Source organism: Chelonus insularis, unplaced genomic scaffold (genome assembly GCF_013357705.1).
Source record: "Chelonus insularis isolate UGA/USDA-ARS -01 unplaced genomic scaffold, ASM1335770v1 contig_376_pilon, whole genome shotgun sequence".
Classification (NCBI taxonomy): Eukaryota; Metazoa; Arthropoda; class Insecta; order Hymenoptera; family Braconidae; genus Chelonus; species Chelonus insularis.
Window position 1 is genome coordinate 14,379 of NW_023276534.1, and position 22,617 is coordinate 36,995.

Below are 22,617 nucleotides of genomic sequence, written 5' to 3' on the forward strand. Positions count from 1 at the left end.
TAATAAGAAATTTACTTTTCAATTAAGTAAATCTAATCAAAACATTGTTAATTAGAATATTGAAAATCTGCATTGGCCGATTTTCTTAGCCAGCGTCCTATGACGCCAAGCTTAGTGGTTTGCAGTCATTACATTAAATCGACCGCCACTTGTCATTCATGCAGCTAACTTCAAGCCACTTCAAGCATTTATCGATTACTTAATTATCGATATACTTACACAACGTTTTTGCTGTGAAGTAAAACTAAAAAAAGTAATTGTGTAACTATTTTTTTTATTTATATCTATTTTGAGTATTTAAATGATTAATATATTTTCAATACTTAGTATTAATGATTTATATATTAAATAATTCAATATAATATTTAATTTATTTTCGTAAAGATGTATGTTCTACATACGAGTTGACAGATGAAATTTTTCTCTATAAACAATCTTATTGTGAGGTATATCATTATTCTAAACCACAAATTGTAATAAGAAAATATGGATAATGATCTTGAAAGTGCACTTATTTGTCGAGGATGCATGAAAAATGAAGGACTTTTATTATCTATGTACGATGATGATGTTAGTAAGAAGTTACTACCAGAAAAATTAGCTATTGTTGCTTCAATTGAGGTAAATTGATATTTTATTTAAATATTTTTTATAAAGTTTTCAAATAACTAATAATAATTTTCAATATTTAGATTAATAAAAACGATGGATTGCCCCATTTTTTATGTACCAAATGTGCATATCGGACTGAAGTATTTTATGATTTCAAACTTCAAGTACAGAAATCTGAACAACAATTCCGCATGATGTTGGAGATTCAAAAGAATTCATTATCAGTATGTATTTGTGTTTATTTAATAATTTCAATTTATTTTTATTCCAATATATCAATAATATTAATTGTTTTTTGTTAACAGGGAACTTTTAATGAAGACATTGAAAAAACGAATACTCTAAAACTAGATTACAGTTCATTCGTCTCACCTAAACCTGAAATAAATGATACAATACCAAATGTATATATTGATACTAATGATATACCTGATATAGAAAAGTCATTAACGAATGAAGAAATAAACGAGGTTGACTCAAATGAAACTGAAAATAATATAACAATTTATGGAGACCATGATCAATTTTTATTATTTAGTGATAAAATTGATGAAAATATTAATTCTCCAGCAGTAGATTATGTGTTATTCTCTTATATTTCTGATGAAAATAACGAAGGTACGGGATTAAAATATAAATCAATAATCTCCTCCAATGCCAGTGAAATGAGTTATAAAAGTGATTTAAATGATGGTGATATTATAGAAAAAAATAAAGAAATTACGTATAATGAAATTGACCAAATAAAACTTGATGAAAATAATGTCAGTATAGATTCGGATTCTGATAATTATATTGATAATTGTGATAGTTTATTAGGTAGTTTAAATGATACAATTGTGAGAATTAGAGAAATAAAATCTGATGATGGGAAGATACATTATCAATGTACATTATGTATGCACAATTATAATCATTTAATTGAAATACTTTATCATACAGTAGATAATCATGTGCCAAGTAGTGGTCCATTTTATTGTATCGTATGTGAAAAAGACTGCAATAATCATAGAGAATTACGATCACACATCAAAACTCATACAGGTCTCAATCCATATAAATGTTTTATCTGCGATAAAGCATATACAATGAAGAGGTATTTAAAAAGACACATGACTTGCCACACAGACTTTGCCAGACACAGATGTTCAAAATGTGGAGAACGTTTTAAAATGAAGCAAGATTTAGAGAAACATATTAAAACTCATTCAAGTGGTGCACCATATACTTGTCATCAATGTAATAAAACCTTTAATCACAAAGCAACTTATAAACGTCATTTATTAATGCATTTAGATCCTCAACGGCTGTGTTTACCAAAATATCCATGCTGTGTATGTGGAAAGAGGTTCATCAATAATCGTACATTACAAATTCATATGCGAGTTCATACTGGAGAGAAACCATTCAGTTGTCATGTTTGTAATCGATCGTTTTCACAACAAGGAAACTTATTAAATCATCTTAAAATTCATTCAGAGCCTCGTAGGTACACGTGTGATATTTGTGGAAAGAGATTTAATCAAAGAGCTACATTACGTGATCATAAACTTTTACATACTGGTGAAAAGCCTCATGTTTGTAATGTTTGTGGGCTAGCATTCACGTTTGGAGCAGCATTAAGACGACATTTATGGTCACATGCTGATAATAAACCATTTGGATGTGAAATATGTGATTCTCGTTTTGTGGGCAAGTATGATCTAAATCGTCATATGAAGATCCATTGGGACAAGTCTAAATCAAAGCGGAAAAAGATTAAAATCAAAGAAAATCATGATAATGATATCACTATAGAACCTTGTCAACTACAAGACGATATTATATTGACTCAAGTAGCCTCTGTACCAGAAACAATATTTGTTGACAATGTTCTTATTGATCAGAGTAAAAATCAAATCGTTATACCTCAAGAGGATTCGGAAAAAGAAAATGTTGATGCTTTATTTAATTTAATCGAATATACATAACGTTCATTTATTAATTTGTTAAATAAAATAATAAATTGATTTGTTAATTTTTTTTTTTACGGAAAAAGGATTAAATGTAAATAAAGTGTAAATATATCAATGATGAATAAAACAAATATTTATTTAACATTATTTATTGATGTGTATTTAGATACAACAATAATTTTTTAATTAAAATATCGTTTTTAAACAAATAGTCAATTTTTTTTTTTTTTCAATTACTTTAATATAATTAACCACTATAATTACTATTACTACTCATTGATGGAATGTTTATGAATGTATTTTAAATATTAATATTGACATTGAATTTTATATTACGTTGGACGGTTTACATTAGAAGTAATTATATCATATACATATGTACGTTCTAAAAATATATATGAAAAATTATTTGTTAAACGCTGGAGACCGGCCCAGGTCATAAAACGTTTTTTTTTACTTAAAGTAGTAATAATAATTAAATAAATTTTTATATTGAGTGAAAAATATATAATCATTTTCATTTTTTATGATCTATTAACAACTTAAATGTATAATACAAGTTATATTAAGGCTAGCGTATAGTTGAAGCACTGAGATTTTAAAAAACTTTTATTAAGAGGATAATCTTTTACTCTCTTATTTGTATATAATCTATCATATAATAATATATAATAATAAACATTGTAACAAAAGTTAGTTTTAACGATAAAATCTATACACACATTATCAGATTCAATTATAGAGAGTGAAAATAAGTTGAGAAAATCAACTATAATAATAGTACAAAGGAATTTAAAATATATTTCTTCATTCTTTGATAAAATTCATTAACATTGTACATATAAAAAATTCCAAAATTTTTCTTTTTTAAAACTTAAAATTACGTAAAAAATAAACGAGTCAACCATCGACATTGGTCCCATATGTACGCTATTTTTGTAAAATAGTTTATTCTTTTTGTAAACTTCAACTATCTAACTTCGAATAATATTGTATAACAATTGATATATAATTTCCTAAAACTTGACCTATTTTTAAGTAGATTTTATTTACTAATAATTAATACTTTAAAGTCATTATATTTACAAAAACTTACATGAATAATATCCAACAAAAAATGACACTTTCATGACTTGTCTATTAAAATCTCTCGGTGTAGAAATAATGATAATAAAAGTTATTTTGTCATAAAAATCACATCATTTACCTATAGTCTGTACTTATTATAGTATTAACAAAACAAAAAATTAAACAATTCAACATTCAGATTTATCCTCTTCAACTAACTGTTGAGTGTCTTTACCTGAATCTATTGTGGTAGGATCTAACTCTCTTCTCTTATGGTGGATTGGTGGTAATTCTTTATGTTGCATACTTGATGGTTTCATTTCTGCTGGAACTTCATATATAGAACTTGCACTAGTTCCATTAGTCGTTTCTAAATTAACCGCATCATACATCGGATTACTGAAATCTCGACTTTTATCAGTAACTTCACCAAGATTGTACTCTACATCAAGAGGTTCCTGAAATATAAAAGTCATTTTCAATAACAACAATGGAATTTTTTTCTTATCTCCATATACTGCTTTATATTAATCATCATTAAATTTACCATTCTTTCATGTGCGGGTGAACCAAATTCTACATTACTTCCTTGTCTAAATGATACACTTTGAGCCGTTAAACCGCCTAGACCACCAGCTTTACCACTGAAATTATCATTAAATATCTCATTACTTAATTGTATCGAATTAATCATGAGATCATTGTTGAATATTATTATACTTACAACGGTCGTTTCTTGACAACAAGAATAATTGCTGCTACAACCAGTAGTACTAGAATGCAGACGACGATAGGGATGACAATAGCAGTAGTAGAATTATTTAATCTAGTTGAAACTAGACTAATTTCACAATGTTCACCATGATAAGCATATGGGCAAACACAAATTAATTTACTATCCTCTGATTGATCACATACACCTCCATTTTCACAAGGACAAATCCAAGGTGAAGGTTTAGGCCGTTCAACAGATGCATCACATACTCTTTCGCTGGATTGTCCTATTCTAGGTCCAGTGCTATCAGGACAGAGACATCGATATCCTGCTGGTACACCAACACATAAGTGACTACATCTTGCACTATGACAAGGATCACGCAATGTTGTGTTGTATTTTAATGAATTATAAAGCCTTACACCTCCTGGTGTTTGGATATCTTTAATAACTATTTCAGGTACACCTCTACCAAATTTATCTTGCTTAATAATTTCTCCAGTATTCTTGGTAGACCAGTATAATTTATTTTCAAATACATCTAGAGATACCGGATGCTTAATTGTATCTTGTAATATAGTTTTACGGTTTGACCCATCTAAAGCTATTGATTCTATTGTATTGAGTTTACTATCGGCCCAATAAATTGTATGGTCCATTGCGTAATCAATAACAAGAGCGGTTGGTTTGCCAAGTCTTTCAGCCACAAGAATTTTTCGTTTACTACCATCCATCCAAGCCATTTCTATTTTTGGTTGATTACCAACATCCGACCACACCATTTTACCATTTTCAGGATCAAGTGCTATTGAAGTTGGATTCTCCAATCCTACTGTTATTAAACTACGACGATATCTTCCATCTGCTTTTGATACTAAAATTTTTCCATACTGCTGCGTTCCAGTATTATCCACTTCACCCCAGTAGAGATTATTAGATATCCAGTCTACTGCTAAACTCACGTGTTTGGTATCACTAGTTTTTGTATTTAAATCTTGTGCAAATCCAATTTTAGCTTGTCCTTCTTTTGCATTCACCATATATGATCGTTTGATAGTATTTTCATGTGAATCAATCCAATAAATAAGTTCTACACGTGGATCAAAATCTATTGCTTTTACTCTCTTTTCATCAACAATAACATCAAATTCTTCTTTTTTGGAGAGACTGAGGGCACGAATTTCTGGACCATTTGCAAATAATAATATTGATGTTTCTTCATCGATAAGTCGACAAACTCCACTATGATTATCAGTAAGATGGAAACCATCTCGACAAGAACAGAAATAACCACCTTTAACATTAGTACATATTTGAGAACAATGATGAGTTGCTGTTAAACATTCATTTATATCATCGCAATGTTTATTATTATCTTTCGATATAATATAGCCTGAATAGCAAGCACATATATAGCCACCATCGGTAATATTTTGACAGTAATGAGCACATCCTCCTTTGTTTGATAAATCACAGTGTTCATTTGGATGACATCCTAATTCATCTGATTCGTCACCACAGTCGTCTGCAAAGTCACATACTTTAGTACGATCGATGCATTTCTTATTGGCACATTGATATTCAGTTGTTGCGTCACATGTTCGTATTCTCTTTGCACAAATTGTTAAGTTATTTTCATCAGAACCGTCACCACAATTATCAACTTTGTCACAAAGTTGATATCTTGGTATGCATCGATGATTGGCACACTGGAATCGTCTTAGTAAGTCACACGTAAAGTTTGCACATAAGGTAGGATTTTCATCTGAAGCATCACCACAATCGTCGCTACCATCACATCTATCAGCAAGAGATACACATAAATTATTGTTACATTGGAATCGTGATTTTGGGCAATATCTTCCATCGGGATATCTTGGTGGACAACCAATTTCATCACTGGCATCTCGACAATCTCTTGTACCATCACAATGCAAATAAGATGCAATACAGTGGCCACTGGCACATTTGAATGTATCATTTTTACATGTAAATTGTTGACATTCTACTTCATCACTATTGTCACCACAGTCATCCTCATTATCACATCGCCAGCGTGATGCTATACATTTACCATTGCGACAACGGAATTCAGATTCAGAACATGATCTGTAATTACCTTTGCAGATAGTATCAACTTCATCACTGCCATCACCACAATCGTCTGCAAAATCACACATCCATTGTTTTGGTATACATCGATTATTTGCACATTTAAATTCAAGCTCAGGATCACAAGTAGGACAACTAGATGGTAATTCATCAGAGTTATCACGACAATCATCTTTACCATCGCAGAATAGCCATTTAGGTATACAACGGTAATTAGCATGGCCTGGACAACGTTGCCAACCTGTTGTACAATTTCTTTGACGGCACAAATAAGCAGGCTCGTCACTATCATCACCACAATCATTGTCAGAATCACACATCCATAATTTTGGTATACATTTACCGTTTTTACAAGCAAATTCAGTATTTTCGTCGCAGGTTTTATTATGACAAATGGCTGGATCTTCATCACTTCCGTCTTTACAATCAGCATCTCCATCACATTTCCATGATGCATGAATACAACGTCCATTTGATTTACACTTAAATTCAAGTTCAGGACATTCACTTGAACAATTAGCCTCGTCACTTCTATCACCGCAGTCATCTGTGCCATCACATACATTAACGCTTGGCGTACAATTACCATTAGTACATTGAAATACACTTGGACGGCACATACGAGTTGGACAGGATGCGGGTTCATCAGTTCCATCTTTACAGTCTTTTTCACCATCACATTTCCAGAACCACGGAATACATTTTTCTTCTGGTGGTCCACAACGATGTTGACCTGCTGTACAATTTGCAATACAAGTTTTTCCATCTTTATCAAGGTAGAATTGATTTGGACATGCACATTTATATGATGTAACACCTGGTTGACCATAACCCTCTAACAAATAGGAGCTTGCTGGAGGTGCAATTAAACATAAATGTGAACAACCTCCATTATTTTCTTTACACGGATTTGTATATGGTAATTGCCTGAGTGGATGATACGCATGAATATCATAAGGTCGGTGTGTAGTGTTGCGTAATATTTTAATATTAGATCCAGAGAATTTTCCTGCTCTCATAATTGCCTTAAGATTCCAATCAGTCCAATAAATATGATCATCAAATACTGTAATTGCAAATACATGAGGTACCGACGAGCCAGATAGCACAATTCTTCGATGATGTCCTTCAAGGTCTGCAAATGCAATATAATCTAAATGTGCATCTGCCCAGAATATACGATCAGTGAAGTAATCGATAGTTAAGGCGTTTGGCCAAGCGATATCATCTTCCCAAGTTAAAATTCTTGTAAAGTTACTTCCATCCATTCCCATTTTTCCAATGTAAGCTTGTAAATGCCATGATGTAAAGTATAAATAACCAGTGCCAGGATGAACGACAATTGCTCGAGGATCAGCAATTCCATTCAATAATGTCTTCCTATTTGATCCATCCAATTCAGATACATCAAGATGCTTAGCGTGTCGGTCTAGCCAATAAAGTTTACGCCCAATCCAATCAACAGCTATTCCTTCTAATCCTAGACTATCGTGTCGTATAATCGGTTCTTTATCACCCCCTTTAAGTGATGCTCGGAAAATTGTCTTGGCTGTAACATCGCAGAAGTATAAAGTCTCTGTAGCATAATCAGCATCAAGGGCAACAACATTAACAAGATCTTGATGCATTATATTATAAACTGAGGCGTCAATTGACATATTACGTACGTAGTATTTATTAGTAAATACAATCCAAGGTTCTATTTTATCACGTCGCTTACAAGTATGCTCATCTGCTGCTCTTTCATACCATCGTTCATTACACTTACAATAATAGCTTCCAGGTGTATTAGCACATTGCTGGCTACATACTTGCGGGGTTTCAATACATTCATCTATATCTGTACATGCCTTTCCATCACTTAGTAATTTATATCCCGGATTACATTCACAATAATAACTTGTTGGAGTATCGACGCATTTATGTCCACATTGATTTGTTTCGACTTGAGCACATTCGTCGACGTTACAGTGCGCTGGTTCATCACTTTCATCTGCGCAATCTGGTTCTTTATTGCATACCAGTTGTTGACTAATACAATTACCATTAGCACATTGGAAATCACTTGGATTATGACATGTATTAGTGTGATTACGTGCTGATGGACATCCAACTTCATCTGAATGATCACCACAATCGTCTTGACCATCGCATCTAAATTGTTTTCTGATACATTTGAAATTTTGACAAGTAAATTCTTGACTTGAGCATACTTTGTATTGAGAGTTACAAAATTTACCCTCATCACTACCATCTCCACAATCATTATCATGATCACAAAGCCAACTACGATTAAGACATCTTCCATTATTACAAGTGAATTGATTCTCTCCACAGGGGGCTGGTGGTGAGCAATGATGTAATGTGACATTTTCATCGGCACCATCAACGCAATCTGGATCACCATCACAAAGCCATTTTCTTGGTATACATTGAGCACGATTCCATACTTTATTTGCGTCACAAGTAAATTCTGTTTCTTCATCACATTTACGGTCATTACATTGATGTCGTTCATCTTCATCAGAATTATCTAGACAGTCATTGTCTCCATCACAAATATAAATTCGTGGAATACAATTACCATTGTCACATGTGAATAAATCACCAAAACAAGTTCGTCCTTCAGATTGGCAATATCCTGGTGGTTCATCACTACCATCTAAACAATCGTCATCTCCATCACAGTACCAAGTAGCTGGTATACAACGATGATTAGGACATCGGAAGCTGCCTTGAGGACATGAACGTTGTGCACAATATAATGGATCTTCATCACTGTTATCTCCACAATCATTATCACCATCACATAGCCAATAGGGTTCAACACAAATATTTGTAGTTTTACATTGTAGATGATTTGAATGGCAAGTATTATTTCTTGGACAACGTTCATGAGTTTCATCTGATGTTACATTATCTTTACAATCATTGATACCATTACAAACTTGTTCTTGAGGTATGCAACGGTAATTAGCACACGTAAATTCACCAGGAGCACAAGGAGGATATACACAGCCTTCTTCATCACTTCCATCTCTACAATCATTTTCATGATCACATTTCCATGATTTAAAGATACATCGTCCATTGTTACATCTGAATTCGTTAGGGCTGCAAGAATGATAAGAGCAATAATTTTTGTCTTCATCAGTACCATCACCACAATCATCATCTCCATCACATGCCCATATTCTTGATATACATCTTCCATTTTTACAAGCAAATTTAGTTGAATCACAAGTTACATTCTTCGGTACACACATTCTTCCTTCATTTACAAGTCGACTTTGATCGTCGCATTTACATTCTGCTTTACCATTAACACCAGGATGACATGATTGATCACAACCACCGTTATTTATATTGCAAGGATTTACTTTACATAATTGCTTTGAAGCTGAATAAATGTGTAAATCACGAGGAGAATCTTCAAGACGTTTAACCATTTCTATTTTATCAGCACCAGTATATTTTTCAGCTCTATATACTCCACGAAGTTGTAGGTCAGTCCAATAAATATGTTCACGGAATATTGTAATAGCAAATGGATAGATTGTTGCACTAATCAACACCTCACGATTTTGTCCATTCAAATCTGATCTTTCAATTTTTTCTCTTACTGCATCAGTCCAATAAAGCATACGATCATCATAATCAATTGCTAATCCACTTGGTTGTGATAAATCTTTATCAATAATTGCTTTCTTGAGTGAACCAGCCATTGTTGTTCTAAATATTTTACCTGATGTTCCAAATCGGCCCCAATCTGTGAAATAAAGTGATCCATTGCAAGGGTCAACAACAATTGCTCTTGGCCTATCAACGCGTGAAATCATCACGAGATCTGTGCCATCAATATTCATTGCATAAATACTATTATTCGATGAATCAGTCCAATAAATTTTTTTCTGTGTCCAATCATAAGAAATACCCTCTGGATTAATTCCTTTACTAAGTATAGGATGTATATCTGTTGAAGATGGATTATTAGCTGATAACCAAGCTATTTTAGCCCATGGTCTAATTTGCGTGAATAATATTTTGTTATCTTGATAATCGAAGTCTATACCAACAACGTTAGTTAAATTACCAATTGGTTTAAATGGCAAACTTGTTGCTTCAGGATCAATATTAATTGCTCGTATCTCTGTCCTTGTAGCAAATATTAAATATTCATCAATATTGTCACATTTTTTACCATCACTTGCTAATTTTCCAGTTACACAATCACATTTAGGTTCATTAACATTTAGCAAAGCAAAGCAAAGCTGTTGACAATTACCGTTATTTTGTGAGCATGGATTTGTATCGTCTTTCGGTTGATTACTTGCATCGAATATTACAATATCTCGTAATTTTGGTAAATTTGTTCGAATAGGATTAGGTAATGATATGTTTCCAGGCAGTTTACTGGCCCTGAAAACAGTCTGTAAATTACGATCAACCCAATAAACTTCAGAACCATAAATTGCTACGCCCATTGGATTTGGTAAATTACGACGAACGACTTGTTGATTGCCACCAGTCCAAGATATCTTTTGTATCATATCTAATTTGGAGTCTACCCAATATACATCATGTGTTACTGGATCAATTGTTAAATCACGTGGTGTGCTGATACCTTTTGTAACAATTGGAGTCCATTCACTTCCATCAAGTTTAGCTTTACCAATTTTAGGATATTGACCATTATCAATCCAATATAATACTCTCTTTTGAGGATTTACTGCTAGTTCACGTGGAGCATCAGTTGTTGTTTTTACAAGGACTTTCCTATGACTACCATCCAGTCGGCATACTTCAACGTAATTATCATGAGGAAAGACATTTGAAAAGTAAATATTACCGGCAATCCAGTCGATTGTGAGACCACGAATTCCATTAGATCCAATGCCACTTTTAATGATTGATGTCAATTCTGTACCATTTGGTCGTATACGGAATATTCCATTCCATGTTCCACGATTAAACTCGACCCAATAAATCCAATTGCCTTGGTGATACATATCTACATGAAGAATATGATGTCCTACGCCAGTGATAGGTATCATAGCCTCTTTTAGATCTTTTAAACTGTAACCTCGTACTACATCTAATTGTGAAACAATTGCAAATGTGGTATACGGCTCACATCTAGAGTTTCCAACCATTCTGTACTCCATACTGCAGGCACATACATTTGTGACACCCGTAGATGGTAAACATAATTGTGCACAGCCTCCATTATTTGTCAAACAAGGATGTGGACCAGATACACGTTTTTTGTAAATTACTAGAGTTTTTAGAGTTGAATCGTTATCAACAATTGTCACTGGATTAAGATTATCCTTTGTCAAATCTACTCTTTCAATTTTATCATAAACTGGATCGAGATAGTAGAGTTTCATCTCATGCACTGCAAGTGCTTTCGGTAGATTTATGTTATTGATTTCTGATAAAATTGTTCGAATATTTTGACCTTCAGTAGTCATAACTTTGATGAAACTTGGATGTTGTGCACTAAAGTACACCATTTTGTTTGGAATATCAATGGCAAGAGCTTCGAGATTTGGTACATCATCAATAAGTACGAGAGAATTAGTTCCATCCATATTTACTCGACCGATTTTATGTGGTACACCAAAACCACCTTCATCAATCCAAAATACATGACCTTCGAGAGGATCAACACACATAGATTTAGGTCTTGCTACAGATGTTTTATTACCATTATTAGCTAGAACAATAGTTCGATATTTTGGTTCTCCATCAAGTTTAATGGCTTCGATATTTGCAGCGAATTTATTACCAATAAAAAGATTTCTTCCAAGCCAATCAAGTGCCATTGTCGATGGTGACCCAACAATTCCTGAGTCACCTTTGGGATTTGGAAATTCAGTCTTTTTGCCACCTTTAGCAGAAACTACATAAATTGTTCCATTTTCATTTTCACTATCTTTACTCTGTAACCAGTATATTTTGCGATCACGACGATCATAATCAATAACTGTTCCTCCTTCGATGCCAACAACAGGCGTAATAAAACCACTCTTACTTTCACCTGGGGTCAAAGACATATCTACAATTTGTGATCCTCGTAGCACCATTAAATAAGTCGTGTCATCTTCAACACAACCATAACCATTTGGTGCTAATTTAAATCCGACTAAACATTTGCAACTATAACCCTGTGGATTATTAGGTGATAAAAGACAAAGATGTTCACATTGAGCATTAGCACATGGATTAGTAGAAATTGGTTGAAGTACTGGATGATGAACGTGAATAGAAAGTGGTTGAGATATTAAATGTGATACAACTGTTTGATTACTACCGTAGAATTTATGAGCAGAAAGAACTCTATTTAATTGTCGATCTGTCCAATACATATTATCTTCAAATAAAGTTAATGAATGTGGATGTAATAAATAGTGTGAACTTGATAATACTTGGAATCGTTGGCTGCCATCGTAATTACAAGCGTCAATGTAATCAAGTTTGCTATCAGCAAAATAAATTCGTTTATTTGCAATATCAAGAGCTAAGCCATTTGGCCAGTAAATTTTTGTACTAATAATAGTTGAGCGATTTTTTCCATCCATTCCAACTCGTTCAATTCGTGGATTTTCACCCCAATCAGTCCAGAATAACCATCGTGCATCTGGACTTGGATCTAAACACATGCCACGTGGTTGTGTAATATTTTCTTTCACTAAAATCATTCGATTCTCACCAGTCTCTTTTGCTACTTCGATAGTATTCAGCTTTGAGTCTAACCAATATAAATTTTTACCAATCCAATCATAAGCTAATCCTTCCACTAAGTCCAATCCAGTTGAAATAACATCCTGAGGATCTCCACCTCTTTCTAATCGTGAGATTTTCTTCAATTTCATATCAGACCAGAAAATTGTTCCTGTGTGCATATTACTTGCAGTTGCCACAACGTTTTCAACATTTATAGGTACTCTTTCTAATGCTAGATCTTGCAAATCAGCAACAAGAATTGTATGTCTATTAGAAATAATTAAAAATGCTGCACTATGATTATATGCTTTACATGTATGATTATCACGTTCTAAAGTATAACCTTCAACACATGTACAAACATAACTGCCTTTAGTGTTAGTACAGACTTGTGAACATTTCCCTGGTGGATCACATTCATTAATATCTTGACATCTAAATCCATTAGCTTCAAGCTCTTCACCTGGAGGACAAGTACATTGAGCACCGTTTGGAGTTTGAATACATCCATTGCTGCATAAGCCACTTTGATGATTACATTCGGCTAAATCACAGCCTAATCCTTCATCTGCTCCATTAGGACAGTCTGGTTTTCCATCACAAACATTTGTAATATTGATACATCTGTTTGTTACGTTTGGACACATCCATTGTTCTGAACCACATTTAAATGGTGGTGGTCCACAAGCATGTCTTATTGGATCTTCATCTGAGCCATCACCGCAGTCATCTTTTCCATCACAAATATAAGTTTTAAATACACAAGTTCTATTTATTGGATTAACACATTCAACAAAACCTGCTTCACATTTGTGTGGTACTGAATAATCACATGATTCTGGTTCGTCTGATTTATCGTTGCAATCTGGTGTACGATCACAGTACCAACTTTTAGGGATACAACCTCCTGTACTTACACACTGGAATTGTGTATCAGGATTACATTGATCAGGTGTTAATGAAGGACATCCAACTTCATCGCTGCCATCGTTACAGTCTGCTAATCCATCACATTTATATGATTCAAGTACGCACGCCTTTTGATCAGCACATCTAAATTGAGAGCTCAAACAGGTTACTGGAGGACAATCGATTTCATCTTGATGATCAAAGCAATCATTATCGCCATCGCAAACCCACGATTGTGGAATACAGTGACCAGAACGTGGACATGTAAATTGGAAATATGAACAAGTTTTAGCTGCACAAAATTCACCTTCATCCGAGCTGTCACCACAATCGTTTTCTGAATCACATTTCCATGACGCTGGTATGCAGCGATTATTATCACAAGCAAATTGGCTAGCACTACAAGTGATATTTGGACATGCTACTTCATCACTATAATCACCACAGTCGTTCTCTGCATCACACCGAAAACTCATTCTTATGCATTTACCTGATCTACATTGGAATTCATTTGGACCACAAGTGGGTTTTGTACAATTTTGCATTTCGTCGCTGTTATCAAGACAATCATCATCACCATCACACACCCAAGATTGTGGTACACATCGTTGATTTGCACAAGTGAAATCCCATGGATTCTGGCATGCTTTTAACGGTGGTTCTGAGTCAGGATCTGATGAGCATGTTAAACCATTGGCCATTAATCGTTCACCATATGGACATCCGCATACTCTCATGAGTTTTTTACTTTCTGATAATTGACTTGTTATATTGGAGGGTATTCCGAAGCAAAGTTTCTCACAACCGCCATTATTTATCGAACATGGATGATCAGTGAGAGTTTGTATGTCACGACTAAATACTTTTACACCGTATAATCTATTAGTTGCTGGCTCTCTTACTAAGATATTTTCTTGCTCTCCAGTCTCTTTGTGTAACCGTATTATAGCATCTAATCGCCAATCAGTAATATACATCCACTCCTCATGTATAGCTATAGAGAATGGATGACGTATTAAACTTGGGCTTAGAGTTTTAACATCTCCACCATCAAGATTTGAATGTTGTACATGATCAAGTAAAGCATCGCACCAGTATAATCTGTCTTTAGTAAAGTCAATAGCTAAACCATTAGGCCATCCGAGTGTAAGATTTTTAAAGATCACTAGATTAGAGCCATCTGCGTGCGCACGACTGATATTTGCTGGTCGATCCCACTCCGAGAAAAATATATATCCATGATTAGGATGAATTACGATTGCTCGAGGTCTTTTCAAATTTTTCAATAATGTTCTGCGATAACTAAAGTTTCTTGTACTCAAAACATTTAAGGTGCCTTTACGTGAATCAATATAATATAAATTTTTAGCTGCCCAATCTACAGCCAGGCCTTCAACACCTTCATTCTGACTAGCTAAAACAATTTCTCGGCCTGTACCATTTTGATGTACTCGATAAATAACGTCTTGTAATACATCACTATAATAAATATATTGATCATGAGCATCGTAGTCTAGACCAACGAATCTTGCTCGTCTTGAGACAACAGGTAAAATAGCATCACTAAAACTATCCATTACTGGATCTAAAATACGGCCCTTGATAAAACGTTGTTGGGAATACATTAAAAATTCTTGGATAAGATTACAATTACGTAAATCTGTAGAGAGTCTCCAACCAATATTACAAGCACATCGATATCCTAAACCACTTTCTCGTCCACCAGCCGCAGTAACAATACACATGTGTTGGCATCCTCCGTTATTATTTCCACATGGATTTTTGACATTTTTCATACTTGATTGAACTAGTGGATGTAAAACTTTAATGCCTTTAGCATCTCTTACTTTAAACAAAGTTTGTATCGAGTAGTCTCCATCATTCTTATCAACGCTCATAACTGCTTGTTTTGTACTGTCAGTCCAGTAAACTCTATTCTCAAAGACTGACAGTCTTATTGGTGCTGGTACATGTAATCCACGAAGTACAATGACACGCTTATTACCCATGTAATCAGCGGTTTCAATATAGTCTAGAAGATAATCACACCAGTAAATTCTCTGGTCAATCGGATCAACTGCCACTCCAGAAACTTTATAAGCTGCGATTGATATTATAGCAGTAGCTGATGTACCATCCATATTAGCTCTAACTACTTGTTTACCATCTGCAATAAACATTAATCCAACAGTAGGATCAAGAGCTATATCTACAGGACTTGTGAGATTTGAGCTTAAGACAATTCCATGATAACGACCATCCAATTCAAATACATCGATTTTTTGTACCATTGAATCAACAACATATAATTTTCTTCCTATAAAATCTACTGCAAGAGAAATTGGTGACCATGATCCAGGAAGCGATATATCTATCTGTTGATAAATTATAGAACTTGACTCTAATGATTGAGAATAAATTTTTCTTGTCTTTAAATCACTCCAAAAAAGTAGATTATCTGAGAATAAATAGTCTACTCCACTGGCACTCGTTGTATTAACAATTAATCGTCGATTTTCTCCAGTTGCATACATTCGCCATAATGCTTTATCTTGTGCCACTAATAATTCTACAGCTGGCCAATGTTGATTACTTTGAACCCTACATTTATGACGCCCATGTAAAATATAACCAGGTGCACAACGGCATACGTATGAGCCATCTGTATTATCGCAGAGTTGTTCACAAAAACCCCATTCATCACATTCGTTTCTGTCCACACAAATTCCAGTATTATTCATTAAAATTCTACCTTCTGGACAATAACAAGTACCTCCAGTCAATGACGCATGACACTCGTACTGACAATTAAGACTGTGGCACATTCTTGTAGCTTTAAAAAAGAAAATATTATCAAAATTATTTAAACTGATAATCATGATATATCTTATTTCTTTGTTCAATCATTTTTTATTAAATACTTACAACAAGCAGTGCCTTCGTCTGACCCATCAGTACAATCTTGTTTTCCATCACAAACTTGTGATCTTTCAATACAAAGAGGTTTTCCTTCGGCACCTTTAGGGCACATAAATTTATTACCTGGACATACAGTCAATTTACATGATTTATCGTTTGAGTTTTCATGACAATTGGTATAATCATCACATGGATATCCTTTTGGAACACATAGTGAATTAGCGCATCTTATTTGATCACTTGTACAAGGCGGAAAATCTAATTGAAAAATATTAATGGATAAAAAATAGGTCAATAGACTCAAGACAAGTTTTATAAAAGAATGTAGACTCACTGCAGCCTTCTTCATCACTATTATCTCCACAGTCATCTTTATAATTACACCGGGCACTTTCATCAATACATTGTTGGGTTGAATTACAACGGAATTGATCCAACGTACAAGGTGGTTTTATATTTAGTGGGCAATTTTCTTCATCTCTTCCATTTCTACAATCAAGATAACCATCACATTTCTTTTCTTTACGTATACAAAGTTCAGGATTTGTACCACCACATCTAAAATCATCAGCTTGACATTTTAACACCGCTGGAAAAAAAAGTCATATTATATTAAATTATTATCTTTATTATCATTTACTGACGTTATTGGTATACAAGATAATTTAATTATATGTTATTCTTACGACAATTAGCTTCGTCAGATCCATCTATGCAATCCACTGTCATGTCACATTTTTGGTATTTTGGTATGCAATAAGTCTTATTGAAGATGTATTGACTACAGGAAAATTGCTGAGGTTCACATTCCGGTGGTGCTGAAATGGAAATAAATAAAATTTAATTAAATAAAAATAATTTCATTTTATTTTAAATGTTACTGTAATGGAAAATAAAAGAAAAAAATATTTGCAATATCATTTAAAGGTTTTGTTGAAAAAATAATATATGTTTTTATTAAATTCTAATATATTTATTCTTACGAAATTATGAAAGCTGTCATGGTTATTTTATGCAAAAAAATTTATATTTCAGCATACATAAATAATAAATAAATATAATAAAATACAGCATTCAAACTAATTAATAAGAAACAAAATAAAGACTTTAACTTTGGAATAAGAGTGTGTTATAAAGAACTTGATATATCAAAGAGAAATTTGACTTTGAATAGGTCGATCTAACGGTAATTATTACACTTAATGAATTTTAAGACTCATTAAATATATTACTAACGTATCATTTTAAGTACAACTTAAAAATCCTCATGATTCTCAAGTAACATTGAACAACAAAAAATTCTCTTTTTTTTTTTATCTCTACTTGAAGAAACAGTAAAAATGTTAATGTTATCATACTTATAACATTGCTCGTCAATAGTTGTTATCAGTAATTCAATGTCTACTTATTCATGATTTAGTCTAATCTTACATAATTGATTTGTAAAAATAAAACTCTGAGCCATAAAATGGATATTGGTGGAGAAAAAGTTGATGAAGTGAAGTAATTATAGGTAATAACTGTCAGCAAAAAAAATGAAATTAAAACAAAACATAATAAAATGAATAAACATTAAAATGTAGTCTACTTACGACATGATTGCATTTCATCCTCTCCATTTTCACAATCTTTTTGATAATTGCAAACCCACAGAGCAGGTATACACTTTCCGTCGGAACATCTAAACGAAGATCCATCACAAGTAGTTGTTAATCCAGCAATAGCTGTAAATACATTTTTTATTTAGAATTAATGATTTATAATTGACGGTCAATAATTGATGAATGAATAAAAGTTTCTCAGCAGTATAATTACATATAAGAAGTTTTTTAATCTCAGCAGTAATACCTATATTTATAAAAGATACATATATACATGACCAAGTCTCGATGATGCTTAGTTAATAAACGTATATGGCAGTGAAGAGCAGATAAGAGGGAAAGATAGAATAAAACATCAAAGTGAGAGTTTTGCTTTTCTTGTTATTTTACTTGAAGATAGTACACAGTATGAATGGTATATAGATGTAGTTTTATATACATATATAAATATGTACTGTAGAAGCAAATGTAAGCGTGATGAACAAGTGTGGTGGCGAGAGTAAAAGAGACAGAAAATACGGATGTTCCGTCTTCTAAAGTGCAGCGATCGTGCCAGGCCGTGCAGCCGTGTGGCCTGGTACCGCGGGAACGTTCGCCCGATGGCTATACATACAGATATTACCTACATCGTACACTTGCCATACTTTAACGAGCTTGATTTATCAATGTATAAAGGTCATATACAGTCTAAACTGTCAAATTGAATCTATTTGTAATTGTATATTATTCCTTTTTTTTTTTCTTTCCTTAAAAAAGACACTTGCTTTTGTTCGCTCTAGATATCAGCTAATTTGTAATTCGTATTCTGGCTTCTCACCTGAATTCCCAGAAAAAAAATTCTATACTTTCACCGTTAGAAAATAATGTCATTTAAATGACTTCAATTATCATCAACTGAATCCAATGGATACAGAAATACTAGTAAGAAGATTTGGACAAGCTTTAGCTTTCTCAACTATCACCATCAGATGATGTTGATTAACGTATTTTTTATCAAGAAAAATCAACCATGTGAATATCTTTAGCCAGTATAATACAGTAAGAAGTTCATTATCACTTAACTATACATGAATATGAACAAAGTTTAACGCAGACACTTGTTGCGTGGGTCAAGGTCATATTGAATGTCTTGAAAAGATCGTTATGCACATGCTTTATCGACGTCTGCAACAGGTGAAGTAAATCTGCTGGTGCTATTGGTGGGAGGTACTTTTTCAGCTATATCACGTCTTATTTAAATTATGTTGACATCTATTGTTGCTATAACAAATAAATGGTGTTAATACTTTATCAAGTGACTATTTATTTGCTCAATATAAATATTGAAGGTTAAAAAAACCTGGTTTAGTTTATTCTGTATAAGATGTGTGTCATATATTATTAATATGAATCAAAGGGTATTGATATGCATGTATGTATCCATAGGCTCACCGGAGGAAAGCGTAATCGGACGGGACCATTGCGGGAAGCCATCAGGGTTCCGCTATTCGTTCGCGGCCGCTAGTACGAGGTCAATGAACTGAGCTTGGTCCGCCTACCTTCCCAACTACGTGCCTACGTATGCTTTACCTGTATACTTGTCGGGTGCCAGCAAGCAACTTGTCTTTCAAATCCCACTCGCTTTAATGCCCTTCTTTTTTTTTATTTCGACTGACCTGCAGTGGAAATCCCGTAATATTTTTTGTTTATTTCATCTTTTTGTTCTATTTTTTATTAATATGTTTTTCCAATAATAGCTAGCCTAATTAGAGTTGTTATTGATGAAAAGATGTAAAAAATTATTGGTTGTCCAACATTCAGAAGTGATGATCTGGTGAGATCTAATGGTGGATAGGAAGTTGCCATAAGTCATTAAAATAGCAAAAATAAATATTGGCGGAAATAATATAATGTTATTGTAGATTAAATAATGCAGATATTAGCTAGCTAACATTGATGTTATTATTTTTGTGATAAAATCAATTTTTTCTGTATTGAAAACATGTAAGAATTGCATAACATTCGACACATGCAATATGATAGAGATGATGATATGATGATTATAATTGATACGAAAATGATGGTAAAATTATGTTAATCAATAATAGCAAAATCAAGTTCCGGTGATTGGCCGTCAAGTCGGGTCATTGCTTCACGCTCGGGTGTGTCACGGTCAACACTAGATAATCATTTTACCATGTGTGTTTATTTATTTAATTTTTTATTTTCACAAATTTACGTATTATTGAAGTTATATTATTTATTTTAGTCAATAATTCATTCATTTTTGTTGAATATTATCACTCAAGGATAACATGTATCAGAAGCGAAAACAAATTACTTTGATTATTTAATGAAAATTATGAAAAAAAATTTTTTTTAATAACTTTATCTTCATGTGCATGACTATATGTATATGTATAAAAATATAAAAAGTGAAAGATAAAAGTATTAAAAATGTTAATTTATTAAAAGAGTCGGTATTCAAGTAATAATGAATACATGATAAATATATATATATGGTCTTTTACAAAAAAGACAACAAAAGAATCATGGATAAAAATAATCAAATTTTCCATTTAAATACTAAAACAACTGATGATAAATAAAATGTTATTTTTACTAAATTCTATGAAATTTTTTTTAGAAAAATCTTAAAAATAAATTTAACTAAATTTCTTATCATTTAAATAATTGCTCATAAATTTCACCAAGCTATCATTGTAGTTGTATACAATAATTTGTGTTATATTTATTTGAAAGTAACGGTATCAACACTTTGTGTGTTTATTTTGTTTTGTCACCATCACCACTAAAATCGGTATAAAGTTAATGATAAATATTCAAGTGCATTACTATGATTAAAGTTAATCAAAAATTAATTGCATAAATAAATAGAATAATTGTAAATGTCTGAAATAAAATTGAATATAAGAATAAACCATACTTGAACCATTAACAGCTTCTGCCAAATGTGTATGTGTAAATGTAATAAGAATAACAGTAAATAACAAAACTTCATTAATGGATATTCTACGACGAAATCGCGCACCACGACTTCGAAAATCGAGGAGACCGGATGTGATAACCGGCAGCATTTCAGCTACCGGCATCGTGTAATCAAAATACATACACTTTAAATACACGTATTGTCTCTCAACTAAAATAAATATTCAAAGTCTTTATTTGAATGTTCAGTAATTATTACTAATTCACTTCTTATTTAACAATAATTATCAACGATTGATTGTTAATATTCACTCATAAAACTTGAACTTTTGATTTTTTCTTTTAAATCACCAATAAACAATAATGTGGTATACCTCAATGCAATGTAAGATTGAAAAAGAATCAAGGAGAAAAACTTAAAATAATAACACAATTGATGGATAGTATAAAACTAAATTAAAAGAAAAATAAAACAAAATGAAAATAAAAAAAATTTAGTGTCTTATATGACAATAGGCACAAAAGCGTAGAGTTTAATCCATGGTCTATTGACAAATACGATACAAATCCGATCGCGGTCACTGGGCGACTGGCAACAAGTCTCGTATACTATACCAGTGTACAGAAAACGATGGTAATCGTTTCTGTGGTACACAGGATTCATCGCGACATCCAACGACATCCACGCTGGCACCTCTTCTCAACCAATCCCTTACCTCATTTTAAACCCCACCATTGTTTTCACAATAGTATGCAGTTAGGTATTCAATGTGTATGTGAAAGTTTGTAAGGCCCATGGGCCTGTCATGATTTTTGTCTGGTCCACTAGCTCATCTTTCCTTCATTCGGTATCATTTTCAACGTTTTTTTATTACTTTTTTCGTCTATCCCTTGTTACCTATTCTCTAAAAATGGAGTCGGCTTGATTTACTGACCTTTATATGATACATTGTTTTTTTCCTCAGGAAAAAAGGATTCACCTACAAGTTATTAAAAAATAATTCCAATAAAAATATTATTTTTTACGTATTATATATTATTATATCGTATGGACACGTCCATTAGTTTG

General features: G+C 32.8%; 2 protein-coding genes across 3 annotated transcripts; one reads left to right on the forward strand and one right to left on the reverse strand.

The window, feature by feature from the left end:
- Window positions 1-212: 212 nt before the first annotated feature.
- Window positions 213-2,582, forward strand: LOC118067268 (zinc finger protein 287-like). Of its 2 annotated transcripts, XM_035083918.1 has the most exons (4): window positions 213-253; window positions 385-621; window positions 693-836; window positions 918-2,582. In XM_035083918.1, the coding sequence occupies exons 2-4, from the start codon at window positions 487-489 to the stop codon at window positions 2,580-2,582; spliced, it is 1,944 nt and encodes a 647-aa protein (XP_034939809.1). In that variant the 5' UTR covers window positions 213-253; window positions 385-486. The 2 variants fall into 2 exon arrangements, with proteins under 2 accessions (XP_034939809.1, XP_034939808.1); XM_035083917.1 differs by lacking the exon at window positions 213-253 and having other exon boundaries at window positions 266-621.
- A 293-nt stretch (window positions 2,583-2,875) lies between these two features.
- On the reverse strand, window positions 2,876-22,190 carry mgl (megalin). The gene is made up of 8 exons (XM_035083913.1): window positions 21,547-22,190; window positions 18,612-18,743; window positions 17,706-17,837; window positions 17,354-17,608; window positions 17,026-17,277; window positions 4,360-16,933; window positions 4,183-4,279; window positions 2,876-4,093 (listed from the first exon to the last, which is right to left on the reverse strand). The coding sequence occupies exons 1-8, from the start codon at window positions 21,728-21,730 to the stop codon at window positions 3,824-3,826; spliced, it is 13,896 nt and encodes a 4,631-aa protein (XP_034939804.1). The 5' UTR covers window positions 21,731-22,190; the 3' UTR covers window positions 2,876-3,823.
- Window positions 22,191-22,617: the final 427 nt, after the last annotated feature.

Excerpts from the sequence above, each read along its gene's own strand:
- mgl (XM_035083913.1), bottom strand. The coding sequence starts at position 21,730 with ATGTATTTTGATTACACGATGCCGGTAGCTGAAATGCTGCCGGTTATC. Across the intron at positions 18,744-21,546 it reads AGAAGCTGTTAATGGTTCAA|CTATTGCTGGATTAACAACT; the intron begins GTATGGTTTATT and ends ATGTATTTACAG. Across the intron at positions 4,280-4,359 it reads GTTGTCAAGAAACGACCGTT|TGGTAAAGCTGGTGGTCTAG; the intron begins GTAAGTATAATA and ends TGATAATTTCAG.
- LOC118067268 (XM_035083918.1), top strand. The coding sequence starts at position 487 with ATGGATAATGATCTTGAAAGTGCACTTATTTGTCGAGGATGCATGAAA. Across the intron at positions 622-692 it reads CTATTGTTGCTTCAATTGAG|ATTAATAAAAACGATGGATT; the intron begins GTAAATTGATAT and ends TTCAATATTTAG. Across the intron at positions 837-917 it reads TTCAAAAGAATTCATTATCA|GGAACTTTTAATGAAGACAT; the intron begins GTATGTATTTGT and ends TTTTGTTAACAG.